Below are 25921 nucleotides of genomic sequence, written 5' to 3'. Positions count from 1 at the left end.
CTTGTTCAATTGATAAAAATAGCATTTTTCACAAACAAAATCACCCACCAGAGTGACACAAACTGTCAGGGAAACTAGGTCCACACTGTACTCTGTGTCACTGACAGCCAAGTCTGGGAGGGACTGTGTGTAGAGTACACTGTAGGGTCTGACAGCACCCACAAGATTCCTGCAGCTCTACTCCAGGAGGGTGACATTACCCCAGTGCTGGCATTCTGACACAGAGCAGAGCAGGAAATTCTTAAATCAGCTCAGCTGTCATCTCTCCCAGAGAGCCTTCCTAGTAACGCCGCTTGGATTAGTTATTCTCTGTACTCCTAGCAACTACTAATTTATTCAACAAAAATTTGCTTCTTGAGTACCTACTTCACACAAGGCAGCGGGCACAGTGGGATTGCAATAGTGACCAAGGCAAAATCCCTGACATGAAGTTGTTTCCAGTCCAGTGTAGTCGGTACGGTACTCCACATGGCACACTGGCTACCTGATTACGTGTCAGCCTCTCTGGTCTGCCAGTTCCTCCTCAGCAAGTTCCATGTCTTATTCACTTCTGTACCCCCATTCCTGGCACACAATAGTTGTTCAGTAAATGCTTGTTGACAGAATAAATGAAGGAGGTGGTGGTGTTGGGGTAGCATACCTGTAACTACCCTATCAACTCATTGAAGCTTAGAAATGAATCATCACTGTGAATTCTTTATCTGTATGGAAGCTCTTCAGGCAAGTCAAATGGTCGAAAGGAAAGCTCTATGCGAATATTTAAGCAATCTGGGAATCTGGGTATGGACAGACTTTTTGTTATTTAGAGCTGCATAAATCCCAAATGAATGATCTCACTTCAAACGATCTACAGTATGTACTATAACATTGTCTTTCACATATCAAGCAGTTGTCTAATATTTGGAAGTCGAGCACAACAATATAAGCAACTAAGGACACACAAAAGCAAAATTATTTCTGTGTGTGGCCTCCAAATAATATGCTAGTGTGTGTGTGTGTGTGTGTGTGTGTGTGTGTGGTTAGGGGGTTGAATTCTTCTCTTTTCCCATTAAGTGCTTATCCCTATTATTCAACTTATTGACCATTTATTAGTGAAAGAAGAAAAGGCCAATTCGGGGCTTCATTTACATTCACAGCCTATTCTTGAATCAGCAACAACAACAAAAGACTCTCAGGCGGCCTGCACATGGCTCTCCAGCAGATTGTAGAAATACTGGAATAATTTTCCAGCAGCAGGTCTCTTTTGTCGTCTTCCCCACACACTCTTTTCTTACAGAACAAAATCAGTACTTGCAGCCTCTATGCATCAAAAGGCACAAAAGGCTTCTCCAGGAAGTAAGAATGCTGGATAAAGGGGAAGAACATAAGGGCAAGAAGTCCCAGATTTGTGCTCTCTGATCCAGGAAGAATGATGGCTCCTTGGTTGGCTACTTGTTTGCAGGAGGGTCGCTACAACCATATTTGAGCATTTTCCTTTCATAGTTAAGGAGATTGCAATGGAGCAGTGATTTGCCTTCAGAATTTAATTTTCACAGAGTTTCAGAATTCCAGGGTTGGACAAGACCTTAAAGATCTTTAAAGACAAGACCAGTACAGCCCTCTTGTTGCTTACATCTTTAGGATAGCCCTACCCAGTAACCATTCAGCCTGGATCTGAACACCTCTCATGATGGAGAGATCATCTCGCCATTAACGCCCCCACCTCTGGACATCTCTGCTGTGGATGATTACAATAGCTATTATTTTTCGAGCAGTTAGTATGTGCCAGCATTGGGCTAAGCACCTTTAAATACATGATCTTTATTACTCATGGTGATTCTGTGAAGCATTATTCTTCATATTATATATATTTTTTATTGGAGTTTATTCCTCATATTATAGATGAAGAAACTGAGACTCAGAAAAGTTAAATAATTTGTCTAAGGTCACACAGGTAGTAGGAATAGGGGTTGAAGTCCAGGTCTGTCTGACCCAAAGTTCATGATCTTAACTAATCACGCAGCTTCCCTGACAGTGTCTTTGTCCTCATGCTGAGCTATAGCTTCTTCTTCTTTTTTTTTTATCTTTTTTTTTTTTTAATTTTTATTTATTTATGATAGTCACACACAGAGAGAGAGAGGCAGAGACATAGGCAGAGGGAGAAGCAGGCTCCATGCACCGGGAGCCCGACGTGGGATTCGATCCCGGGTCTCCAGGATCACGCCCCGGGCCAAAGGCAGGCGCTAAACCGCTGCGCCACCCAGGGATCCCTTCTGACCACTGTTCTTTCTTTCCCTGTGGGTGTCATATAAATCACAAAAGAAGTAACTGTCACTTTGGTATTGGAATGGTTCCTCAAGTCTTTTTCTACAAAGATCCCCAGTTTCTTCCTTTATTTTTCACTTGACATAGTACTGAGCTTCCTAAGTACAAGTACTAAGTATAAGCTGCCTCCTAAATCTTGCTTGTCCTTACCTTTTTTTAAAAATATTTTTTTCTAAAAAATAATGCATTCACATGGAACAGAATTTAAACACTACAAAAGGACATATGTATATGTATGTATGTGTGTGCATGTCTATTTATCTAATACAAATAGAAGTGGAACTGCCTTTAAAATATTACCAAACTGCTCTCTAATGGTTGTACTGATTCAGACACACAGTGATAAGTTTATAACTGCCATTACGATATACCTTTGTCAACATGAGGAGTCATCAACCTTTTTGATCTGATAATAGGTTTTAAAAAAAGATATCAGTTTTAATCTCTCACTATGCATTTTCTTTTAAAAAATGGTTTGTATGTTTCATGTCATGTTTAGAAAGGTCTTCTCTACTCTGAGCTCACAAAATAATTTTCCTTTTTTTTCCTGCTACTTTAGAGGGCTTTTTTAAATGTTTAAACTTAGATCTATCTTTCTCTTTCTTTTTATCTTCCTCTTCATTTTAGCCCAGAATGTAATTCCCCAGCACAGAGCAGAGGACAAATCTTACATCTCTCATCTAGATATGCTCATTCAGCCTCAGATCACTCCAGCCTTTTGGCTGATAGCAAATTTACTGTCAGTTAAAACCAAAAGTTTTTCCATAGGTGCCTCAGTTAAGCTCCATTATGGGAGAAGCAGAGGTGAAGGATTTGTTTCCTGAAAATATTCCAAAGAGCAATTGCTCCCAAACCAAATTAAAGCAGAAAGTCAAGTTCAGATCACTTACTCTTGCACCGTTTTCCATCCTCAGCTAGAACAAATCCCTCTGAGCATTTGCAGATGTAGGAGTTGCCATGATTAACACAAATGTGTTCACAGCCGTGGTAGGTCGATTTGCAGACATCCTTCCCTGAGGGAAATGTAGGGAGTTGAGCAACCTCATCCATGCAGGAATGAGCTAGACTGAATGGTCACATCAGGTCACGATCACAGAAGTAATCCATTTTTATAAAAACCATTTCTGTTTAAACTTCCTCTATAATATGCCCTTTTTTCATTCTAATACTCAGGATAGGGCGTGGGAAGGGAGAAGCTCTTCTCAGAAAGCCCCAGCCCCCACAGGTCTGAATGGTTAGATGGGTGATTGGGTATCCTGTATTTCTTATTAATTTTTAGAATTATTTAATGTTGCTTTGGGTTTTGACTTTCCCAAACTACTGATTTTTTTTCCCATAGACATCCCAAACACTATAGTTTTAATTAATGAACGTTTCTCATGTGTGAGGTACTTTAAATGCTTCAGAGTAGTTACAGCCCTCTAATCTTCACAACATTCTGTAAGAAGACAAAAGCAGGAATAATTATACCCAGTGTATACATGAAGAAACTCAAAACATGTCACAGAGTCACCTGAGGTCTTGCAGCAAGTTGATGGCACAGCTGAGACACGTGTTTCCCATGTGCTCCTCCTCCGTCACATGAAAGCCTATATAGCTCTTCTCTGTCATTAGCCCCCAAGAAGGAGGAGTTTCCTATAAAGTTGGCATTGGTAACTACAGATCTCCCTAGAAGTGGGAATGGTGATATTTGATATAGTGATCAAATTCCAGAAGTGGACATTGGGCGTGGTATACAACAGCCCAATTTACTAAGCAAAGAATATGTTGCATGAATAAATGGTGCATGTGTGTACACTTGCATTCATAGAAATAAAATCATCAACAGCTTGGGCAGAGACAATGGGCAGAACTGCAGACATGGTCTCCACAGAGAGAACACTGCAGTGTGAAGGCAAAACAGGATGGTGTGGGGAGATCTGCAAAGTCAGGCCAGGGCCCTGTTGGCATCCCGGGAGTCCACTGTTCAAAAAGAAAATCTCGTTCAAGGTAGGAGCGCCTCTTCCCAGTGGAGGAATGAGGACAGTGAGCTCCTCTTAACCTGGCTTTGTTGACATGCAGGAGGTCCCAAGTTACCTCAAAGGAGTCTGCGAGGAAATTCCCCCAAATCAACTTCAGAAGCTAGTGAATTGATTTTGCCTAAACTAAAAAAGACCCGTCCTGCCCACTGGAGCAGAGTGCCACTAAAGCAAGGAGACAGTTTCAAACCCCCACCTCATAGGGACTAGCAGCTCCGAATCTCACAGTGGAGAAAAATCCTTGCCCTGTGCTCTTCTAGTGACCACTTCACCAAGCTCATGTGTGCTCTCTCTCTCTCTCTCTCTCTCGCTCTCTTTTTCTGTGCTGTGATAGTTCATTTTATGTCACCTTGCCCAGGCTATTGTGCCCATCAAACACCAGTCTAGATACTGCTGTGAAAGTATTTTTTTAGATGAGATTAACATTTCAATCATTAGACTTTGAGTAGAGTACACTCCATAGAGTCGGCTTCCTCCAATCAGTTGAAGACCTTCTGAGAAAGAAGACTGAAGCCCCCACCACCACCTGAGGAAGAAGGAATTCTGCTTACAGACTACTTTTGGAAAGGAGCTGCACCAGCTTCTCCTGGGTCTCCAGCCTGCTGGCCTGCCCTGCAGATAGTGGATTTTCTCTCTCTCTCTCTCTCCATCCCTGTCTATAGGCACACACACCTACATCCTGTCGGTTCTATTTCTCTAGGGAAACTGATTAATATACCTTCTAAGTACTCTCAGAATCTGTTCTGAGTGACCTATAGAAGCAAATGATAGAGAAAATGGATAAATAAAACCCACAGAAAAAGCCCTTAGTCCCCTTCCCTTATTTCTAAGGTCTTGTGAGAAGCAAAAGCGCTGTAATTATCCTGTGATCCTCATGATAATTGCTGGCAGAGATTCTAAGTCTGTCCAATGATTAGCCAGGCTCTGTGGGAGGCTGTGGGCATCCACACAGTAGTCATGGAAGGGCCAGCAACTGGAAGAAATGGAGACACAAAGAGCCTGACAACTCAGGACCCTGACTGAGAAAGTCCTGAAAAACTAAGGGTATCCTATAAGGATCGATAGCAAACACTCTCAGAGCACCTATGGCAGGAACTTGTAACTGTAACATTGCTCATAAGGGAAGATTTTAAATATTAAATGAAGTTATATAACTTTCCAGTCCAGCAGACAGAAGAGTTCATCTCTACCTGGAGACCACTTACTTCTGCAGCGCTTCCCATCTTCAGCAAGCCTGAATCCTTCCCGGCACTTGCAGATGTACGACTCATCACTGTTCACACAAATATGCTCACAGCCATGGTTTACTGATTGGCAGACACCTTTCCCTGAGGGCAGGGGAGCAAGTTAACACAATTTTACCAACATAAAATTTCCCCGGGCTTCACCTTGGAAGATCCATCCATCTCAGCCACCAGGTGCTCCAGGCCCCCTTTTGCTCAGTGATCCATGGGAGCAAAGTAAAAATTGAGGATGAAGTTCAACGGCTCTAATTTAGGTTAACTCTTCAAACTTCCTCATTATCATCTGCAGCACTACTAACCAGCACCTACTTCAATATCTCATTAAATGCAATCAGTCAGTCATTGGCTTTCTGTAGATTCAGTTTCTAATAGCAAAAGGAACATTACTGGTATGATATGGTTACTTAGAAGATTAAAACTCAGTTTAGATTAGTGGTACTGAAATTTAATTTTGGCTTTGTCCCTGACACATGGCTTTGGAGAATCACTTAACCTCTTGGAGCCTTACCTTTCCTATCTGTCTGGAAAATGAGAGCAATAATTCCAATTACCTATCTCTTCTTCAAACATGTCACATATGAGTTGTTCTTTGCAAAGTGCTTTGAGAAACTTGAGGGAAAGATGACCGATAGGGATGAAAACCATTTGCTCAGGGTTATATACTTCCCTTTGATTAAACAGATGCATCTTGGCCCTATCTAAGAGGCTTTGCTTTCTGAAACAGAAGAATGGACTCATCATACGGTGGTCTCTTTGAGAGATTTGTGCTACCAGCAACAACAGAGGCTCAGAGAAGTGAAACAACTTGCCCAGCTAATAAATGGCAGGGCTAGAAGCTGCTAGATCTTGTTTCTTGCCACAGGGCATAAATGAGCAACTTCTCTTGTAGTCCTAAGCACTACGTTTTTTTCATTGTCCATTTCTTTGCTTGTTTGTGTTTTCTTTCAACAGAGTTTATTTTTTAGAACAGTTTTAGATTTACAGAAAGATGGAGGAGATAGCACAGAGTTCCTAAAACACCAAACCCAGTTTCCACTAGTATTAGCAACTTATATTAGTGTGATACATTTGTTACAATCAATGGACCAATATTGATACATTAACACCAACTAACATGGAAGGTTTATTTACATTTCCTTAGTTTTTAACCTGATGTCATTTTTCTGATGTCATCCAGGATCCCACATTATACTGAATCATCGTGGGGCATTGGCTTTTGAGAGTAGCTGATTTAAACAGAGATCAGGATAGTAGAATTTATGCAAAAATCAGACACAGTAATGTGAGACAACTCCAGTAAAAACTTACTTCTGCAGGTTTTCCCATCTTCACGGAGTATATACCCTTCAAAGCACTGGCACACAAAAGAGTCTCCACTGCTTACACAGGAATGTTCACAGCCATGGTCTCCCACAGCACAGGAGTCCAATTCTGGGAATCCAATTGGAATTAATAAAACAGAAGGAAATGGTTCATACATCAGTGACTTAATTTCATCTGTTTTTTTAGTGACTTACTCAATCTTAAAAGACATTTTAGATATCTTAAAGCAGTGTCTTATCCCACAATGCACATTTCAAAACAGAAAATATGTCTGAGCAAAAATTCTTCATAAAGAGTACATAAGATAAAATCATTTCCATAGGGAAAATGAACAAAAGACATGAAAGATAATATATAAGAGAGACAGATGGCCTATAAATATTAAAAAATAAGTTACTCTTTATTGGCTATAATCTAGCTGTAATATCAACTTCTCCACCTATCTACTTATGTATGTATGTATGTGTCACACTTAGGTAATCTGTTCTCCATTTATTTATCCAGTCGTCAACTATTTCATGTGTTCCTACTCTGAGTCAGGTACTCTTCTAGGCTCTGGGGATTTAACAATGAGTAAGACAGTTTTGCTTTTGTGAAGCTTACATTGGGCAGCAGGTGAGGGAGAGAGGAAGGGGGAAGACAAACAATGGACAGATATATATATATATATATTTATATTTATATTTATATATATATTTATATTTATATTTATATTTATATTTATATTTATATTTATATATATATATATATTTATCAGATGCAAAAGGTGCTGTGAAGCAAAGCAGGATAGGGGAGAGATGATGTTCCCTGGGCTGGGGAGGGCATGTTATGTTACATGCTGCAGGAAGATATGGTGCCACTGAGCAGAGCCCTGACAAGATGAGTGAATGTGTGGTATTTGGTTAGAACAGCACTCTCAGCAAAGAACAGCATTTGCAAATCACAGAGGTAGGAGTGTGTGTGGCATGTTTCAGGAAAGGCCAAGAGCCAGGCATGACCCAGGCCATCTGAGCCCGGCAGGGGATGATGTCAGTGAGGCCCACAGGGGAGACCATCTAGGATTCACAGGCAGCAGTGGAATCTGAATGAGAAAGGGTCACTGGAAGGTCTTGAGAAGTGGGTGGCATGAACCGTCTTTGTTGTAAAAGGCATACATGATGTGGTGGGTGAGGAGGGAGAATGGAGGCCACCCCGACCAGCATGGTGACACACGGTCACACTGTTGGCTGTATGCTGAAGGTAGAGCCCACAAGCTTTGCTGATGGCTTGATACGAAGAGGCCATCCTCATATGGATATGAGAGAAGAGTCACGGATGACGGAGGCTGTAGAGTAAAAAGAATGGCTTTGCCATCCACAGGGCCGGGGCAGCTTCTGTTTGTGAATCTGAGAAAACTAAGCTGATATTTTAAAAGCCTGATACTGAGCACAATGTGGGATATGACTTCTTATAAGAATGATACACGGGATCCCTGGGTGGTGCAGCAGTTTAGCGCCTGCCTTTGGCCCAGGGCGCGATCCTGGAGACCCGGGATCGAATCCCACGTCAGGCTCCTGGTGCATGGAGCCTGCTTCTCCCTCTGCATATGTCTCTGCCTCTCTCTCTCTCTCTCTCTGTGTGTGACTATCATAAATAAATAAATTAAATAAATCTTTAAAAAAAAAAGAATGATACACAATTCTGGGAGTCAACTCAATCATTTCAGATCGAGAAGAATCTTCCAATGGATAGCCATTGAAGTCAGAAGATAAAGGCTCTCAAGTACATAATCACTGGTATAATCAAGCGGACCATACACTTATTTTTAAGGCATTTTTGCAGTACTTCTTGTTGGAGGGGAGTCCTGAGAACCACCCTGTGGGGTAGTGGAGGCAACTGTTCTTAGTCTCACTTACCAACCAGGAGACTAAGGTTTGGGAAGATTAATGGCTCGCCAAGATCAATTGCTAATATGTGATAGCACTAGGCTCAAAATGTAATCTTCTGATAATAAATCCCATGTTTTCCCCAACTACATAGCATTGCTATATCATAAAGTAAGCTTTCAAACATGAAGGGAATTTTGCCTGTCTTCTTTTGGGCAGAAGTGCTGCCAAAATCTTTGAACAATGGGAAAATATTATGTTAACCAAAATTATAACTGCAGAAGAGAGTCAAAGCAGAGTTGGACTGTGTTGTTTGCTCTGAACATGACTTATTTCTCTGGGCACAATCTAGACTCATTATTAACGCACAACATTCCCCAGCGGCTTGGGGGTAGTTCTTCACGTAGTGTTGAGTGGAAATACAATTGAGTGATCCACAATACACACAGCTGGCTGGCTGTGGAGGTGAGCATTTTTTTCCTGTGAATTTATATTAAGAATACTCCATTTTCCAACATAAAACAGCAATAACTCTTTCAGGCCAGCCTTGTGAAGCCATAATCCAGACAGATACCTGTCCCTGCTAACACCCCCAGCACACCCCTTCTTTCTGGAGTTTCTCCCCATGCCCTGTCCTGTCTTCTTGGCTCCATGTCAGGCTTTCATCGTGAAGAGTAGCTGAGTCTTTCCATACGGTGAAAGACTGAGCCATGGTGGTCTGCATCTGCACGGAGCAGATGGGGGCGGCCTTCCTTTATCTGAGCCCAAAGCCACTGTCCACGTCACCCTTGGCCACAGACCATCACAGGAGTTCCCAGCTCAGTTTCTGAGCGCTCCTCAGTGTTCACATTAGCAGCTGTTTGAAATCTTATTGGGTGCATGCTTTTAAAGCACATGGCAAGTTTGGATTTTTAACCTTTTTCCTCCTTTTCCCCTCAGAGCAGCTAATTGGTGGAGACTAGAGCAGTGGGAATTCTCCACCTCACATGAGCATTAGACTTTTTTAAAAGACAGAACAGGCACATGATTCAAAATTCAAAAATATTAAATATTCCCCCTAAGGTGGGGTATCTGCCAAAGTTAGAAAATATACCTTTGACCTAGAAACTTCACTTCTGGAATTCTCTTCTACAGATACCCTGGTACCATATGAGGGGATGTACTTTCAAGCTATTTATGGCAGCATTGTTTGTAATAATGAAAAGTGGGAAACAATCCAAATGTCCAGCAATAAGGGAGTTAAGCAGCTGTAAAAAGAATGAGAATGTGTTCTATGTAATGATATAAAATCTCCAAAAATATCATTGAGTGAAGGGGAAAAAGTGGCACAGAATGGGGTATATATAGTACACCATTTGTGTGTGTGGGTAAGAAAATGGAGGAAATAAACATGTATATTTATATTTGCTTTTCTTCACATAAATAAACATGAAGGATAAAGAATAAACTAGTGAATATAGTGTATTATTTGTCTGTTGCTGTGTAACAAGTTACCCCCAAACCTAGCCACTTAAAACAACATTTACTGTCTCACATAGTTTCTGGGGGTCTGGAATCCAGGAGTGGCTTAGCCGGGTAGTTCTAACTCAGGAACTCTCAAGACCTGCACTGAAGATGTGGGCTGGAGCAACAGGAGGGGCTTCCGAGCTCACTCACATCTTTATTGGCAAGCCTCGCTCTGTTCCTCACTGGCGATTAGTGGGAGGAGGCTCAGGTTCCTCAGCATGTGGGTCTCTCCACAGGGCAGCTTATAAAATGGCTTCTCTGAGAGCAAATGGTCCAAGAAATGAGAAAGAGCACTCGAGATGGCAGCCACAATCTCCTTTATAATTTAATTTGAAAAGTGACAGACCATGGTTCACACAGACCAACAGCGAAGGAGAGGACCACACAAGCGTTCGTTTGAATACCAGCAGATGGGAACACTGGTGGCCACCTTGGAGGCTAGCTCCACGCCCTGCTGATAGGAAGGGAGGTGGGGAATGGGATGGGAGGGCAAAAGGGGGAGTAAAGCTTCTCAATGTGTCTTTTCATACTGCTTTGATTCTTAGACCATTTAACCCTTCACTTCTTTTCTTTTCTTTTCTTTTTCTTTTTCTTTTTTTTTTTTTTTTTTGAGAGAGAGAGAGAGAGATTGCGGGAGAGCATGTGCACACAGTATGAGGAGGGGCAGAGGGAGGGGGAAAGAGAGAATCTGAAGCAGGCTCCACACCCAGTCCAGGGCCCAATTCGGCTCAGTTTCACGATGCTGAGATCATGACCTGAGCTGAAATCAAGAGTCAGACAATTAACCGACAGAGCCATCTTGGTGCCCCAGCCCACTACCTATTCTAAAAATGTTAAAATTTAAATAAAAATTCTTATGGAGAACAAACGATTTAGAATGAAACATTTGCCTCTCTCTCACCTTTGACTCTCTACATCCTTACTTTTAAACCTGCACCATCATTTTAGTCAGTGTTTTATTGGATGGGCATTTAGGTGGTGCCTAGTGTTCTAATATTATAAATGTTATTGTAATGGGCACAATGTAAAGGCATATCTGAAGATAAATATCCAGGAGCAGAAATGCCTAGTTAAAAGGTATGAACATTTAACAGCTGATAAATATTTCCAAGTTGTCCTCTAATGAAGTCATATCAGTGTAAGACAGTCTTGGCTTCAGGGGGTATAGAATGCTGCCTGGGTGTCTGGATGTTTTAAAAGCCCCACAGGTGGGGCACCTGGGTGGCTCTGTCAGTTAAGCATCAGTCTTCCACTCAGCTCATGACCCTGGAGTCCTGGGATCAAGCCTATAGTTGGGCTCTCTGCTCAGAGGAAAGTCTGCTTCTCCCTGTCCCTCTGCCGCTGCTCTTTCTCTCTCTAATGAATAAATAAAATCTTTAAAAAAAAAAAAAAAAGCCCACAGTTGATTCCAATATAAACTACCAGGGGTGAGACGCTGGTGGTGGACACAGAGCTTACGTTCAGAGACCTTCTCATGTGTCTAGATTACTCTGCACCTTTACCATCAAGAACCAAACACCACTGTCTTTCTTTTGAGCTGTTGCATCATCTACTGATTTCCACACTCTCTTTTACCCCCTCCAGTCCATTCCCTTCCCTCGTCCTAAGTCCTCTTTCCAAAATGCAAGTATTTTCACATCACTCCCTTGCTCTGCTTTAGGTCCTGAAAAGGACCCAGAATCCCCCCAGCCTCTCCTGGCCCACTCTTACATCCTCCCACTGCTAGGCACTGTCTTGCAGTGAGCCCCTCAGCACCAAGCCAGGGGCCCTCCCACCATCATGGTCTGCACAGCCATTCCCCTGCCTTTCCTTCCTCCCTATCCACCTCCCATTTCCTGAGGTCTTCCCAGGCCTCCCCACATGGGGCCTCAAAGCAGTAGGCATCGGCCCCTCTGGTAATAGCACCCTGTCACTGAACAGGAAGTCACGTGCTAGTCTGGGTCTTCACCTGTGTCCTCCCTGGACTGTGCTCACGTGCGCTCTGATCAGGAGACCACACATTCACTGTGCCCGCCCTTCCCTCCTGCAGCTCCCAGTGCCCCCTGTAATGCCTGGTGAGTAAAAGGAAACATTTCCTCAGTTTCTTACTCTGAAAATTAAGGGTAACCAGACCCTCCTCCCAGGGGTTGTGTGCAGAGGTTTTATTTTTTTATTTTATTAAAGATTTTATTGAGGGAGCACCTGAGTGGCTTGGTCAGTTAAGCATCTGACTCTATCTCAGCTCAGGTCTTGATCTCAGGGTCATGAGTTCAAGGCCCTCATTGGGCTCTATACTGGGTATGGAGCCTAATCAAAAAAAAATTTTTTTTATTTTTAAGTAATCTCTAATACCCAGTGTGGGACTTCAGCTCATGACCCCAAGATCAAGAGTCATATGCTCTACCAACTGAGCCAGTCTGGTGCCCCTACGATATTTTTATTTTATTATTTTATTAAAGATTTTATATTTAAGTTATCTTTATACCTAACATGGGGCTTGAACTCATGACCCCAAGATCAACAGCTGCATGTGATATGCAGGGATACCAGGTGGCTCGGTTGGTTGATCATCTGACCTCAGCTCAGGTCATGATCATGAGGTCCTGGGATTGAGTCCTTCATCAGGCTCCATGCTCAGCAGGGAGTCTGCTTGTCCATCTGCCCCTACTGCAGCTCATGCTCTCTCTCTCAAATAAATAAATAAAATCTTAAAAAAAAAAAAAAAGTTGCATGTGCAGATGTGGAGGGTGGATGCTGGGTGGTCCTCACTCTCCCCCACACCAGCCTTGCAGAGTGCACACTTCACATTTTCTCAGCAAAATGTCCAGTTTCTGCATGACCCATTCTGGGTCACTCATAGTTTAAGGAGCCACATGTGGTAAATTAGAAAATGCCTAAAATATACTGTAGTCAACTTCCTGACTACAGGTTCTAGCTGCTTCCCATTCAACCGAGTCAGCTTCTGCTAACTTGGAGTCAGCTTCTGCCCAGAGTCAGATACTCCCCTACAGGACGGTACCTCAGTGTTTTCACTAACAGTTAAAGGGAGCCACCACCCCCGACTCACAGTCATGGGGTGCCTTCAGCCCAGGGAGAATGGTGGGAACCCTAGCAAGGAGTTCATTCATTCAAGTGTTTCTGTAGCACTTGCTCTTTGCTAGGCACTATTCTCGCTTTCGGGCTGGAAGGGACCTGGGAGATTTATTGGTCCAACCCTTTATTTTAGACCTGAGGAAAGGATGGACAGAGAGGGGAAGTGACTTTCCCAATGTCTCTTAATCTGCAGAGGTGAATTGTGTCAGCTCTGCTGGGGGCCAAGTTCTGATTAGACCACAAATCCACCAGGTTTGTGATTCCTGGTCCAGTGGCACATGTGGTGGTCGTCCTAGCTCAGCAGTCCACTCAGGCTGGAAGATTCTCAGAAGACAAAATAAAATAGTTTTCTCAAGGGAGGCCAGGCCTGCAAACAGTTTCATGTAACTCTAACGGCTGGTGGTGATCTGTCCTGCCTGCCCCTCCAGGTCCAGGGCTCACCTGTTGTCCTCTGGCATTCAGTACTCAACACCCAGCACACTCCAGTTCCTTCAGTTCACTCACTGCAACTGGGCTTCCTTCTGCACACTGCTTCCTGTGCCTAGGAAGCTCCTCCTCCTTTGTCTTAGGCTGTTCTGGCTGCTCTAACAAAACACCACAAACTGGGTGGCTTGTCAACAGCAGAGATTCATAGCTCTCAGTTCTGGAGGCTGGAAGTCTGAGATCAGGGTGCCAGCATGGTTGGGTGAGGACCCTCATCAAGGCTGTCGATTTCTTCCTGATTCTTCACGTGGTAGAAGGGACTGGGGCCTCCGTGGGATCTCTTATTAAGGCACTAATCCCATTCATGAGAACCCCATACTCATGACCTAATCACCCCAGAGCCCCACCTTCTAATGTCATCTTTGGAAGTCAGGACTTCAACCTATGAATTTGGGAGGAGACAAACATTCAGACCATAATTCCCTCCATCTCTGGCTAGCTCATGCCTTAATCTCCAGATGTCAGATCAACTATCTCGTTCCCCGGAAACTCTCTAGACTGGCTGAGGGTCCCCCTCACGTCTTTATTCACGTCTCCTGTGGCACCTCTTCTCCCCAGATCACATGAAAGGTTTTTTAATAGCTTTCTTCCCTGAGAAACTTTGAAATCTTTCAGGGCAGAAACTGAACTGGCATCAGCCTCAGGGAGACCCAGTGCCCAGTGCACTACAGGTGCAGGCTAAATACCTGCGAAGAATAAAAACAAGTGGACCAAGAGCTCAAGGTAGTCCCCAGACTCAAATCCAGAGATGAGAGTGAGGACAAACTACTGGTAACCACCACTTAAGAGAAACGGATGAGAGGATGTATGAAAATCTCAGGACATGGCAAGAAAATATGTTCCCTCTAAGAGAAGAATCCTCTTCCTTCCATCCTTAGGGAGGCAGGTCCACGCACCTCAGTAAAGCCCCGTCATGAATAGGTCCTACAACATGTGATCAGGGTGATTACAGGTTTCAGGACACAGCACAGGTTTTTAGGCCCCTCAGTGGGCAGCCTCACATGCTGGTGGGGACAGTGCCCTCACATCTGGATTCTACATCCAGTGAGTCACATCCACCCGTGGCACAGCCGTTGCAGGATCGTGTGTTCCATGGACTTGCACCTCTGTGGTGATGGCAGATGGCCATCCTGTGTTTGTGGCTCCACATAGGAGGATGTTAAAACCAAATTGACCCCAGAGGGAAAAGCTGCGGTAGCCTGCCAAGAGGGGAATGAGGGCTGATGGAGAGGATTAACCATTTTTGGGTGTTTCTTATAATAAAACTAGAAACAGCCAATCAGTTGCTAACTCTCTAACGGTTTTTGCTCAGACAAACCAAAACCTAGCTAAGCTGAGACATGCTTTTAGAGGGTATCTCACTCTGGGCAAGAGGTCCTGAACCAGGGGACTGGGTTCTGGTCTTGCCTCTGCCCCTGACGCTCAGGGCCAGCCTGGAGACACCAGTTTCCTTCTTGTGCTTGTTTTCCACAAAAGAGATGAAAGATCTCGAGGCTTCCTTCTGTTCCTATAATGTGAATACACAGAGGGTGAAGGTGGTCTTCTCCCCTCACTCCTTGCTATGGACTGAATTATGGCCCCCTCCCCCTACAAGATTCATACTTGGGAGCCCTACCCCTCAGTGTGGTGGTATTTGGAGGTGGGGTCCTTGGGAGGTCATTAAGTTTAGATGAGGTAGGGACCCCATGATGGGATTTGTGTCCTTGGAGCTTATTCTTACCACAGCCTCACCCCCCACCCACCCCCCACCTGCCATGTGAAGGCACAGCAAGAAGGCAGCCATCTGCAAGCCAAGAAGAGGGTTCTCCTCAGGACATGGCCATGCTGGCACCTTGATCTTGGACTTCCAGCTTCTCCAACTATAAGAAAATAAACTGCTGTTGTTTAAGCCACCCAACCCATGGTATTTCGTTATGGCAGCCTGAGTAGATTACAACACTCCATTTGCCTTGCTCAGGGCTGCTTTCTGCCTTTCAAAGTCAAGCTAGGGGAGAGGGGGTGCCAACAGGCCTCCACAGACTCGCCTGTGGTGGCTGGACTAGGATTTCCAGGGCTCTGTGGCTTGTGGCCCAGATCCCTGTCAGCACCTTCCTCTTGCCAGAGTCTGACAGCAGCCTTTGGGGCTCATGAGTCTGACCTCTCCCAGGGTGGCCCATCTCTAGGGCTCCTCCAACAGAAGCAGGCCCAGCCCTCGGAGGTAGGTCTTCAGGCGGCAAGACAAGCTGCTACCCCAGCCTTCTCCTCAATCCAGGGCAGTCTCACGGGGGGAGGTAAGACCCCAGCAAGAGTACCTTTGGGGTCAATGGCAATTTACAAGTTCCCAAAGCACTTCAACTTTTGTCTTTCCCTGTGCCACTTGGCAACCCTGAGAGAGAGGCAGAAATAATCATTCCAATTTGGCAGTTGAGCATACAGATCCAGAAAGAGTCAATTCTCTTACCCAAGGTGGAAACAAGATTTAACCCAGTGTTTGGGTTCTTAGTTCAGTATTTTTCCCACTCTGCCACATTATGGAGTACCAACTACAGGGTGAGAGGGCAGGAGAGGGGCTCCCAGTGGGCTGGCAGCAGGAAGTTCTCTGTGGGGAATGTTGTCTACAGGCTGGGTTTGCAGGAGCAAGGCTGAGAAGGGAAGGCTGTGCTAAGTGGAGAAAGGACAGGCTGCAGGTACAGTGGCTGCTCAAAGAACCACAGGTCTCACCCTCTTGACGATCTGGAACACGTGGGGTGGGACTCAAGAGGTGGAGGAAGGGGTTCTCTGATATTGCCAAATTGAGAAATGCAACAGGACATTTATTTTGGGAGACAGGGGAGAGCCACCAAAGGTTTATGAGCAGGCAATGCAGCCCGTGCCAGGTGCCGTAGGATAAAAAGACATGTGGTCTCTGACCATTCACTGTCTCACTCAATGAACTTTGGTGAGCATCTCCTATGGTCCAGGCCTGGGGGAACTCAGGCTCCAAACAAGACCGAGGCTCCATAGGAGCTGGCAGACCAGTGGGCGGTGCACTCCATGCACATCCAGCCTGTGGGGTCTTTCCTGATGTTGGGATACCATTGCAAAAGGTCTACCTCAGGGAAATCACCAGGAGCTAGAGAGGGGAGGAGGCCTCTCAGCTTCAGCTCATGGAAGAGACTACCCCCTGCCACTCCCTACCTCAGCCCCTAGTCTGTGCATCAACTGCCCAATGCATGGAAGGCTTCAAGGAGGAATCTACGATCACAGCTTCCCGGCCAATGACAAGAAGGGAGGATGGGCTTCACCCCAGAGGCTGGAGAGCCCAGGGTGCCTGCAGGTGTGTGGAGGTAACAATGCTCACTTAGTTCCAGGGCACTAGGAACCTGGTCTGCTCTCTATGCTTCAGAGAACCTTCTGGAAAGTGAGTGAAGTATTATCCACAGTATCTGCTACCAAGGCGCTAAAGGGAGGCTGCCTTTCTGAAGGATGAAACATACTCTTACAAACTGAGCTGGCTTGGCTGGCCCCTAGCAGGGGCTCTCACCCCTCTACTGCCCAGCCGGCTTTTCCAAAAGTTTGGAGTCATGTTGTCCGGCTCTTTGTCATCTGGCATAGAGCTGGGAAACACAGCCCCCAGTTAGCCATGGCCACACAGAAAACAAAGCCCATTATTACTGGACAGAGCAGCCAGACTGAATCACCCCAGGGCAGACAGACAGCCTTTAATTTGGGGAACAATTCAACGCCTATGTATTATTAGCCAGCGGGTAAAATCAGTCTCTTAGGTGATACAATTCCCAGAGGATAGGTTATACTTATCCTATGTGATCATCTCAGAAGTTTTCATATAGTCACAGCCATATATAAATATGTACACATCAAAATTCACTTCTGATGGCATTGCACTTTAAACGGGGAGGTGTGGGATCCCTGGGTGGTGCAGCGGTTTGGCACCTGCCTTTGGCCCAGGACGCGATCCTGGAGACCCGGGATCGAATCCCACGTCGGGCTCCCGGTGCATGGAGCCTGCTTCTCCCTCTGCCTATGTCTCTGCCTCTCTCTCTCTCTCTCTCTCTGTGACTATCATAAATAAATAAAAATTGAAAAAAAAAATAAACGGGGAGGTGTACAACATTAAAAAGCATCAGTGGCATGACTTATATGGACCTGAGGGCTGTGTGATGGTAAGGAAAAGGAAGAGCGTTTGTTGGGAAAGGCTGTAAGAATTTCTTGGAAGTCCCGCAGCCAGCTTATAGTCTGCTCTTGAGGATTGCAGTAAGGGGGGAGGACAAAAGAAGGTCATGAATATCTAAGATGACGGAAAATTAAAGCAAACTAATAAAAAGCCACACGTCTGGCTCTGGCATCAGTCACATGTAGATGCAACTCCAGGCGCCTAGCCTCGTCCTAGGCCCAGTGCACTCGCCCTCCCAGGGGTGTGCCCAGCAGGGGCAGGGGCAGGGGCAGGGACAAGGGCAGGGGCAGGGGCAGGGGTGGTGGGTGGCCGGGAGCGGCCAGAGGTGGAGAAGCCGTTTGCCAAGCCTCTGGAATCCATCTGGGACAAGGAAGACATTCTTGTCCATTTGTAGACATTATGGTCTGCAAAGAGGGGCCCACCCAGCTGTGCATCAGCTCAACCCGTGTCCATGGATAGCATTCAAAGGTGGATAATTTAGGTTGTGGCCACGATTGTATCAGTAGTCAGGGCAGTTAGCCTCAGAACCAGAAAGACCAGCAGGATGAGGAAGGAAAATTATAGTCTTTTCCCTCCATTTCTGACTCTTTCTGTCAAAACGACTATTTTTAAAGTATTTACTTTAGTCCACTGAGATTGCAGAGCGGAAACACAACATTCTTGAAGAGAAAGGGAGCTAGAGGGGCCTTTTTTCTTTTTTTTTTTAGGTTTTGTTTTTAATGAATGGACCCAGGAGTTGGGGCCAGCTGCAAGGATATATGTACTCAGGGAGCATCACTGCCAACCTCTCCATCTGCGGCCAGATCATGAGGCAAAGAGGGGCAGGGGATGGAAGGCTTCTCAGAAGCCTCCTCCTTTCCCAAGACTGACTTTGGACTCCCATAGACCAGAGCTTGAACCCATCCTTTTAACAAGGGTGACCTCAGGGTCCTTACTTAATCTGAACTGCAGTTTCACCACAAACTGGGGAGCCCAGAGTACTGCTAGAACTCGAGGTTGCATGCACTTGGCACAGTACTGGCAAGAAGTCAGCACCCACAAACTGGTGTGCATTGTGTTATTGGGCATCGCAGGCTGGCTACCCCGCTCCGCCAGAGTAGGGGTAGGGAAGAGAAAGGCAAGAAATAAGGCTCTGTCCAGCTTCCACATGAGCCCAAGGCACACTACCGAAATAGGAAAACGCTGTCTGGGGGAGTAGAGGGAGGAAGCTGCGGGGCAGGGGAAGGGCACCGGGGCTCAGGAGCGGGTATCCAAGAGGCCTCCTTGATGCGCACTCACACAGGCCCAGCGAACCCCGCTGCGGGCATCCGCCACCGCACACGGCCCCTGTCGAGTCCTGCCCTGCTTGTCGCTGCACCCGGGACACTCACTGGCACAGGTCTTCCCGTCACTGCGGAGCACGTATCCCTCAGGACACCGACAAACAAAGGATCGGTCAGTGTTGACGCAGGAGTATTCGCAACCATGGTTGCTCAGCAAGCAATAGTCCGCCCCTGCGAAACCAGGCCGCCAGGAGACTTGGTCAGTAAGCCTCCGGGTGCTGCCGCCGGGAATCCAGTAGAGGGACGGTCTTGTCTGTCTGCACCCCTTGCCCCCCCAAAGTCACGCAGCCTGCTCCCCCACCCCTCCAGAGCATGCAGTCCCCAGAGGACACTCCCACAACCCCCCCCCCAACTGGGAGGCACAGAAAAGTCAGAGGGGCGAGAGGACCATGAGCCACCCCTGCTTCCCCCAAGGCAGTGCTCATGTTTCCCCCTGTGGCAGACCTCCCCGACAGGAAAGGCAGGGAAGGGGGCTTACTGGAGCAGGTCTTGAGGTCGTCGTTGATGAGGAAGCCTTCCGAGCACTGGCAGACGTAAGAATCCTCAGTGTTCAGGCACAGCTGCTCACAGCCATGGTCCTGCTCCGCGCAGTGATCCACCCCTACGTTTGCCACACAGGAAAGCACAGAGAAACCTGTCAAGCCTCACAGGCAGTGGGACATTAGAAAGAAATACCTCCCCCGCCCCGGGGGGGCCCGAGGTGGATCCCATAGGAGCCCTTTATTCATGAGCATCAGGAAGAGCAGGGCTGAAAGGTTTGGTCCTACCCCTGGTGGCTGGCCTCTGGGAAATCAGCCTTGTTTGTTTGTTCTTCTCCACAGTTATTTTCTTATTTAAAAAAAATTTTTTTTAAAGATTTTATTTGTTTGAGAGAGAAAGCATGAGTAGAGGAGCAGAGGGAGAGGGAGGAGCAGAGGGAGAGGGAGGAGCAGGCCACCCACTGAGCGGAGAGCCCAGTGCAGGATTGGACTTGATCCCACGATCCCGGGATCACGATCTGAGCCAAAAGCAGATGCTCAACTGCTGAGCCACCCAGGCACCCCTTCTTCCCATTTCTGTGTCTGAAGAGTAAGGCGCCTACAAGTCCTTTGTGACAGCAGCACTTTATGCCAGGACTGTGGCACCCTAATCTACAATCCTCAAGGCAGGTGTGAGCCCATCTCAAGGAGGAAAATGGGGCTCAGGAAGGTCCAGTGGCTTGCCCAAAGCCACACAGCTGGGGAGTGGTACTTAAGAATGATGAGGGTTGTGGCATCAACCCAGTTAGGCTCAAATCCCGCCTGTACTGCTTCCTAGCTAGGAAATGCCAGGCATTCCCTTGGCCTCTGGGCCATCCTTTCCTGACCTGAGAAATGGAGACTGATGGTTGCTTTCTTAGAGGAATGTGGTGAGGAGGAGAGAAGTTGATACCGGAAGGCCCTCAAACCTGTAGCTGGCGCAGTGATTGCTGAGTGGATGCTTATTAAGTATCCCTGGGAAAGAATTCATTGTCTAGTTTCATTTTTCTCTGAAAAATGACACAGAAAAAGTGTTTTCACCCCCCATACTCAGGACACCCAGATTCAGAAAACAAACCAAAGCCACAGCCTGCATGTGTGGCCAATCCTGGCACCCAAGCATGGCACAGCTGGCTCCCCTGGGCAGTGAGCACTGGCGGACAGTGAATACACCGCTGTGGTGAATGGCTCCCACAGACAGCCCTCCATGCTGCCTCCCAGATTTCCTTGATGGATAAAATGCACACCCAGGGACTGGAGAGACATTGAAGGCCTTGTGCTGGGCCATTACGCAGGCTTCTCTCCCAAAGGGCCTGGAGCTGGTGCCTTCTGGAACATTCCACTGGTGGATGTGCCTACTCTTGCAGGATCTCAGGAGTCAGAAGCTCATATTCACATCTTGGTTCCATCATTAACCAGTCATGTGATGCCAGGAAGGTTACTTAATCTTTTTGTGCCACAGTTTCCCTGTCTTTAAACGGGGATAAGACTGCAGATGCCTCATAAGGCTACTGTGAGGATACAGTGAGTGAGTGCCTGGCAAGTGCTTACCACAGCCTCACAGAATGTGCACCTCATAAAGGTCTGCTGTCATTATGGCCTGGGTCTCCCTGAGTACTTGAGGAGAACAGGACACCACGGCCTTCTCTGGGAGCTCCTAGGAAGAAATGGCTTGGTTTATACTTTCTGGAAGCTAAGTGGTCTTTTTTTCTTTCTTTCTTTTCTTTTTTTCATTTCTTTCTTTCTTCTTAAGATTTTTACTAATTTATGCACGAGACACACACAGAGAGGCAGAGACACAGGCTGAGGGAGAAGCAGGCTTTCTGCAGGGAGCCGGATGTGGGACTCGACCCCTGGACCTCGGGATCATGACCTGAGCTGAGGGCAGATGCCCAACCACTGAGCCACCCAGGGGTTTCACTTTCTTATTTGATCTCAGAGAGACACTATGGCCCAATCTCTTCTTGCCCCTCTCTGAATCCTTCTAGGCTCCCCCAAGGCATGCAGGTAGAGAGGAGCAGGCCAGGGCCCCTAGGGCTCTAGGTGGATCTATCAGGTTATGCCCAGCCTGTCCTGGGACACTTGCCAAGGCTGTCAGCTGGCAGACCCCACACTCTTGGAAGACGGCAGAGTGTGTGTACCCAGATCCATCTTTATGTCTCCTTGTTGAATGGAACACCTTCTGCTCCCCATTGGTTTCTCTTAGGCCTCAGAGACTTCCACAGGCAAGTACATAGCCACACTGTCTGGTTCAAAAGTTCTTTGAACACCGAGATCAGTCCTTAGAAAGCCTAATTGACACACTTTGCTCCCTCTAAAGACCGAAGGGGCACAAGTCTTCCTGAGGATTGCTCAGTACCTAATACTACATCTGTGAAACTTCCCCTTCTGGCAGTTTGAGGTCCAAATGCTCAACAGCTGCACTGTTCTCATTCACAATCTATCTCTGTCCCCAAAGCTGGAGCAGATGTGTGGCCTGCCGGGTGGGAAGCCGCACAAAGGACTCCTTTTCTGCTGGTCATGTCACGGAGCCCCTCTCACAGCAGACTGGGGTCACCGCAGTGCTCATGTGCCCCCACCCCCGCTGGCCTGGACCAGTGGAGACTGTGCCTCATAAAACATGACAGAGCCGTCCAGCTGGCAAAGCCTGCGGGTTTCCGTACATTTACATCACCAAATGGAGATTTGTTGTGCCTCTTACACAAGAAAATTAAGAAAGGCTTCACAAAAAGTCCCATATTTCCCAGCTCTGCCCCCAGACAGAGCTCTATGGCAGCTCACATACTTTCTGAGGTCTGTCTCCTTTGGCCTCTTGTTCCAGCCTGCAGCCGCTGGTCACTCTCCCAGGCTCCGTGGTCATAATGAATGATTATCTTTCATTGTGTTTTCCTTGTGCCAGGCCCAGGCTAAGAGACTGTAATGGTCCTGCTCATTCCCCTTAAAAACTCTAGCACATCAATACTGCTATTATTGCCACTTTTTTAAACAGCTGGGAAAAATCCAAGCTTGGCAAAGTTAAGTACCTCGACCAGGGCTACATGTCTAGTAGGTGGTGACGCTTGGATTTTAGATTCCAGCAGGTCTGCCTTAATCAGTGCTCTTGACAGCAAAGAACAACATTAGCTAATATTTACTGAGTGCTTATTAATATTTACCTGTATTTTTTAAGTGCTTTATTGATTCTTTTTAATCCTCCCAACCCAATCTCTGAGTTAGGTAGTTTGGATAGTCCCACTTTATGGATGATGAAACTGAAATAAGGAAGAGTAAGCCTGTCAGGCCTTCAGGCCCACAGGAAACCCAGCAGTTTCAGAAGTGAGCCCTGGGACCTTTGTGTGAACCACACCCTCCCATCCAAACCATCCCCCTGGGCCCAGCACACTCACTGCTGCAAGTCTTGCCATTGGGGTCCAGGGTGTAGCCCTGGCGGCAGCGGCAGTAGTAGCCATCCTCTATGTTGATGCATTCATGCTCACAGCCCGGTTTGTTCAATGCACAGTAGTTGATCCCTAATGGGAGAAAGAGCAGACCGTCCTGCAGTCTCTGGGTTTCTTCCAGGGCTGTGAGGTCAGCCCCTCATGACAAATATTCAGTAAATAAGTTGCTCTATAGGACAGAGAAGACAGCTCCTGCTCTCTGGGAGCTGGTTTGAAGGAGAATCTGAGATTGGAAGTCTGCGTTCTTCCAGTTTGAGTCTTTTCCCCCTTTGATGGCCAAAAGCTGGAGAAATGGGTTGAGGACCACAGTTTCCAGCCCATCCTTTCCCAAGGAAAATAGAAACACTGAGAAAATCCAATGAGTCTTTTCTTCTGGTTAACCTAATCACTAGGACTCAAAAAATGGAAGGAACCATGTCTGCAGTGATATCTGACAATGACATCAGACAGCTCAAGGCAGAGCCAGCAAAAGCTGATCTTGCAAAATATCCAGCTATCTAGGAGAAGCAGGACATGGCAGTTACATTAAGAAGGGTCCAAATGGTTAATCCTCCTCTGGGTCAGATCAAGACATCCTCCATAATATCAAGAAATTGGAGATCAGTTGGACACATCTGAGGCTGTCCCTGGTTGTGGCAGTTGTGTGCTATGTAGACATTCACCCCCATCCAAGCTGGGTTCCTGCCAGTAGATGGGAGCAGCATCACAACAAGGAGCGCACAAGTGCAGGGAGGGGCAGAGGGAGAGGAAGAGAATCTCAAGCAGACTCCTTTTGGAGCTGAGAGATCATGACCTGATCTGAGCTGAAATCAGGAGTGGACACCCAACTGTCTAAGCCACCCAGGTGCCCCCATCAGTGTTATCTTTAAAAAAGATTTACATACAAAATAATTAGACTGAAAAACATTTAGATTCTTTTTTTTTTTTTTTTTTTTTTAAGATTTTATTTACTTACTCATGAGACACAGAGACACAGGCAGAGGGAGAAGCAGGCTCCATGCAGGGAGCCTGATGTGGGACTCGATCCTGGGTCTCCAGGATCACGTCCTGGGCTGAAGGCAGGCGTTAAACCGCTGAGCCACCCAGGGATCCAACATTTAGATTCTTAAAGCTGTCATCACTCAGCTACCTGGCAAACAGCAATTCAATACTGACTCTCCTCCAAATGGTTCCTTATCACAAAGGTTTAACCGTAGATCTAGGCCTTCTTTACATGCTTGTGTTACATTTCTTCCCCTGTGTATTACTTAATTGGTATTTATTAAGTATGTACTAGGTGCCCCATACCTGGTTCAGTCTCCTCACTAACTGAAGTGCCACATGTGGGCCAGGCTGGCTGGTGGCTTTATCTGGTGAAGCCCAGAGTATCCAGTGAGCCCCATGTGAGGTCAGATGGAAGAACTGTCAGACAACAACTTTTATTTAACTTTATTTTTAAAAAGTATTTTATTTATTTATTCATGAAAGAGGCAGAAACATAGGCAGTGGGAGAAGCTGACTCCCTGTGGGGAGCCCAATGCAGGACTCAATCCCAGGACCCCGGGATCACGCCCTGAGCCAAAGGCAGATGCTCAAGCGCTGAGCCACCCAGAAGTCCCCAGACAACAAATTTTAAACAGAGCTTCTGACTGCCAACTCATAAGAAAGCTGGAGACTTCACTGAGATGGTACAACATAAAAACATGAAAGATTAGTGACCCCAGACAGTGAATTATAATGCCAATGGAGTGGCACAGATAGCACATTTCAGAAAAATTGGACAGGCTACCAAATGTTAAAGCAGGATGTCATGTTCCTTGGCTCAGTAACTCCACGTTCAAGGAAGGAAAGCAGCCCATTCAAGGTCATAGGGTCGGTATGAGTGACACTGCTAAGACCAGCCCTCACATCTGCAGCTCAGGCCAAGCTATGGACACCACCCCAGCTCTTTAGAGGAGGATGTCTCCCACTCCGGGAAGCACCAGCTACAGTGCCAGCATGAGCAATCCTGGAGTCCAGCACACAGGTCACACCCACATACGATTCCACCCTCAGGCCCCACTTCAACCGCCAGGCCGGTCTTGGTTTCTATGCTTTGCACCATCGCCTTAATAATTTATGCTTTAAAATGATGACAGTACTTTCCAGAAAAAGAAATTATGTCCAGATGAGGAGGAAGAACAAATCCTGGCCAAGAGACTTTTCTTCAGTAGAATTCTGCCTTGAACTTTGTTGTCTACCTACCTTAATTGGATAACATGAAATTCCTTTGAAAAATAGATTTCTTATTACATTTGAAAATCATCCACATCCATCCACCATCTATTAAATCTAAATGGCTGTACCCTGAACTTGAGGCCCGTAATGCTCTCAAGATCTTGAAACTCCTAATAACAGACTCCAGGTTTAAATCTAATTTCTTGCTTCCCTCTTCCACGTAATGCTCCAGAAAGACAGGGAGCACTCACTGGCATTAACAGCTGTCTGCTGTAACAGAGCACAGACATTAAGTCAGGGGCAGCTCTAAGAGGCTGACTTCAGGAGTCTGGGGCTGGGTTTGCACAGACAATGGAAAATGTAACAATGAGGCAGGAGGTTGGGAGAAGGGCTGATGAAGACACTGGGTTTTAGAAACAAATTCCATTTTTCTTGGGTGGAAAAGTAGGACACCTGGCTAATGAGGAAATGAAGCTATAATCACTAAACATATGTGGACGA

General features: G+C 46.2%; 1 protein-coding gene and 1 long non-coding RNA gene across 8 annotated transcripts in view; both read right to left on the bottom strand.

Moving 5' to 3' along the window:
• The window catches only part of MATN2 (matrilin 2), a 145899-nt gene that overhangs the window by 10552 nt on the left and 109426 nt on the right, over window positions 1-25921 (bottom strand). For 4 of the 7 annotated variants that reach the window (XM_077846684.1, XM_077846685.1, XM_077846686.1 and 1 more), the window contains 6 exons: window positions 23174-23296; window positions 19769-19891; window positions 19339-19461; window positions 6875-6997; window positions 5528-5650; window positions 3195-3317 (listed from right to left, as the gene is read on the bottom strand). In XM_077846684.1, the coding sequence (XP_077702810.1) occupies window positions 3195-3317; window positions 5528-5650; window positions 6875-6997; window positions 19339-19461; window positions 19769-19891; window positions 23174-23296 (738 nt within the window). The remainder of the gene's footprint in view (window positions 1-3194; window positions 3318-5527; window positions 5651-6874; window positions 6998-19338; window positions 19462-19768; window positions 19892-23173; window positions 23297-25921) is intronic. The other 3 variants (XM_077846689.1, XM_077846688.1, XM_077846690.1) reach the window with 3 other exon arrangements.
• LOC144283056 (uncharacterized) lies at window positions 20637-23165 on the bottom strand. Its single transcript, XR_013351397.1, has 3 exons — window positions 22573-23165; window positions 21339-21444; window positions 20637-20797 (listed from the first exon to the last, which is right to left on the bottom strand). It is a non-coding gene; the product is annotated as an uncharacterized LOC144283056 (long non-coding RNA).

Source organism: Canis aureus, chromosome 14 (genome assembly GCF_053574225.1).
Source record: "Canis aureus isolate CA01 chromosome 14, VMU_Caureus_v.1.0, whole genome shotgun sequence".
In the NCBI taxonomy this organism is placed as follows: domain Eukaryota; kingdom Metazoa; phylum Chordata; class Mammalia; order Carnivora; family Canidae; genus Canis; species Canis aureus.
The sequence above is the reverse complement of the archived record's forward strand: the minus strand, read 5'-3'. Positions and strand labels throughout refer to the sequence as shown.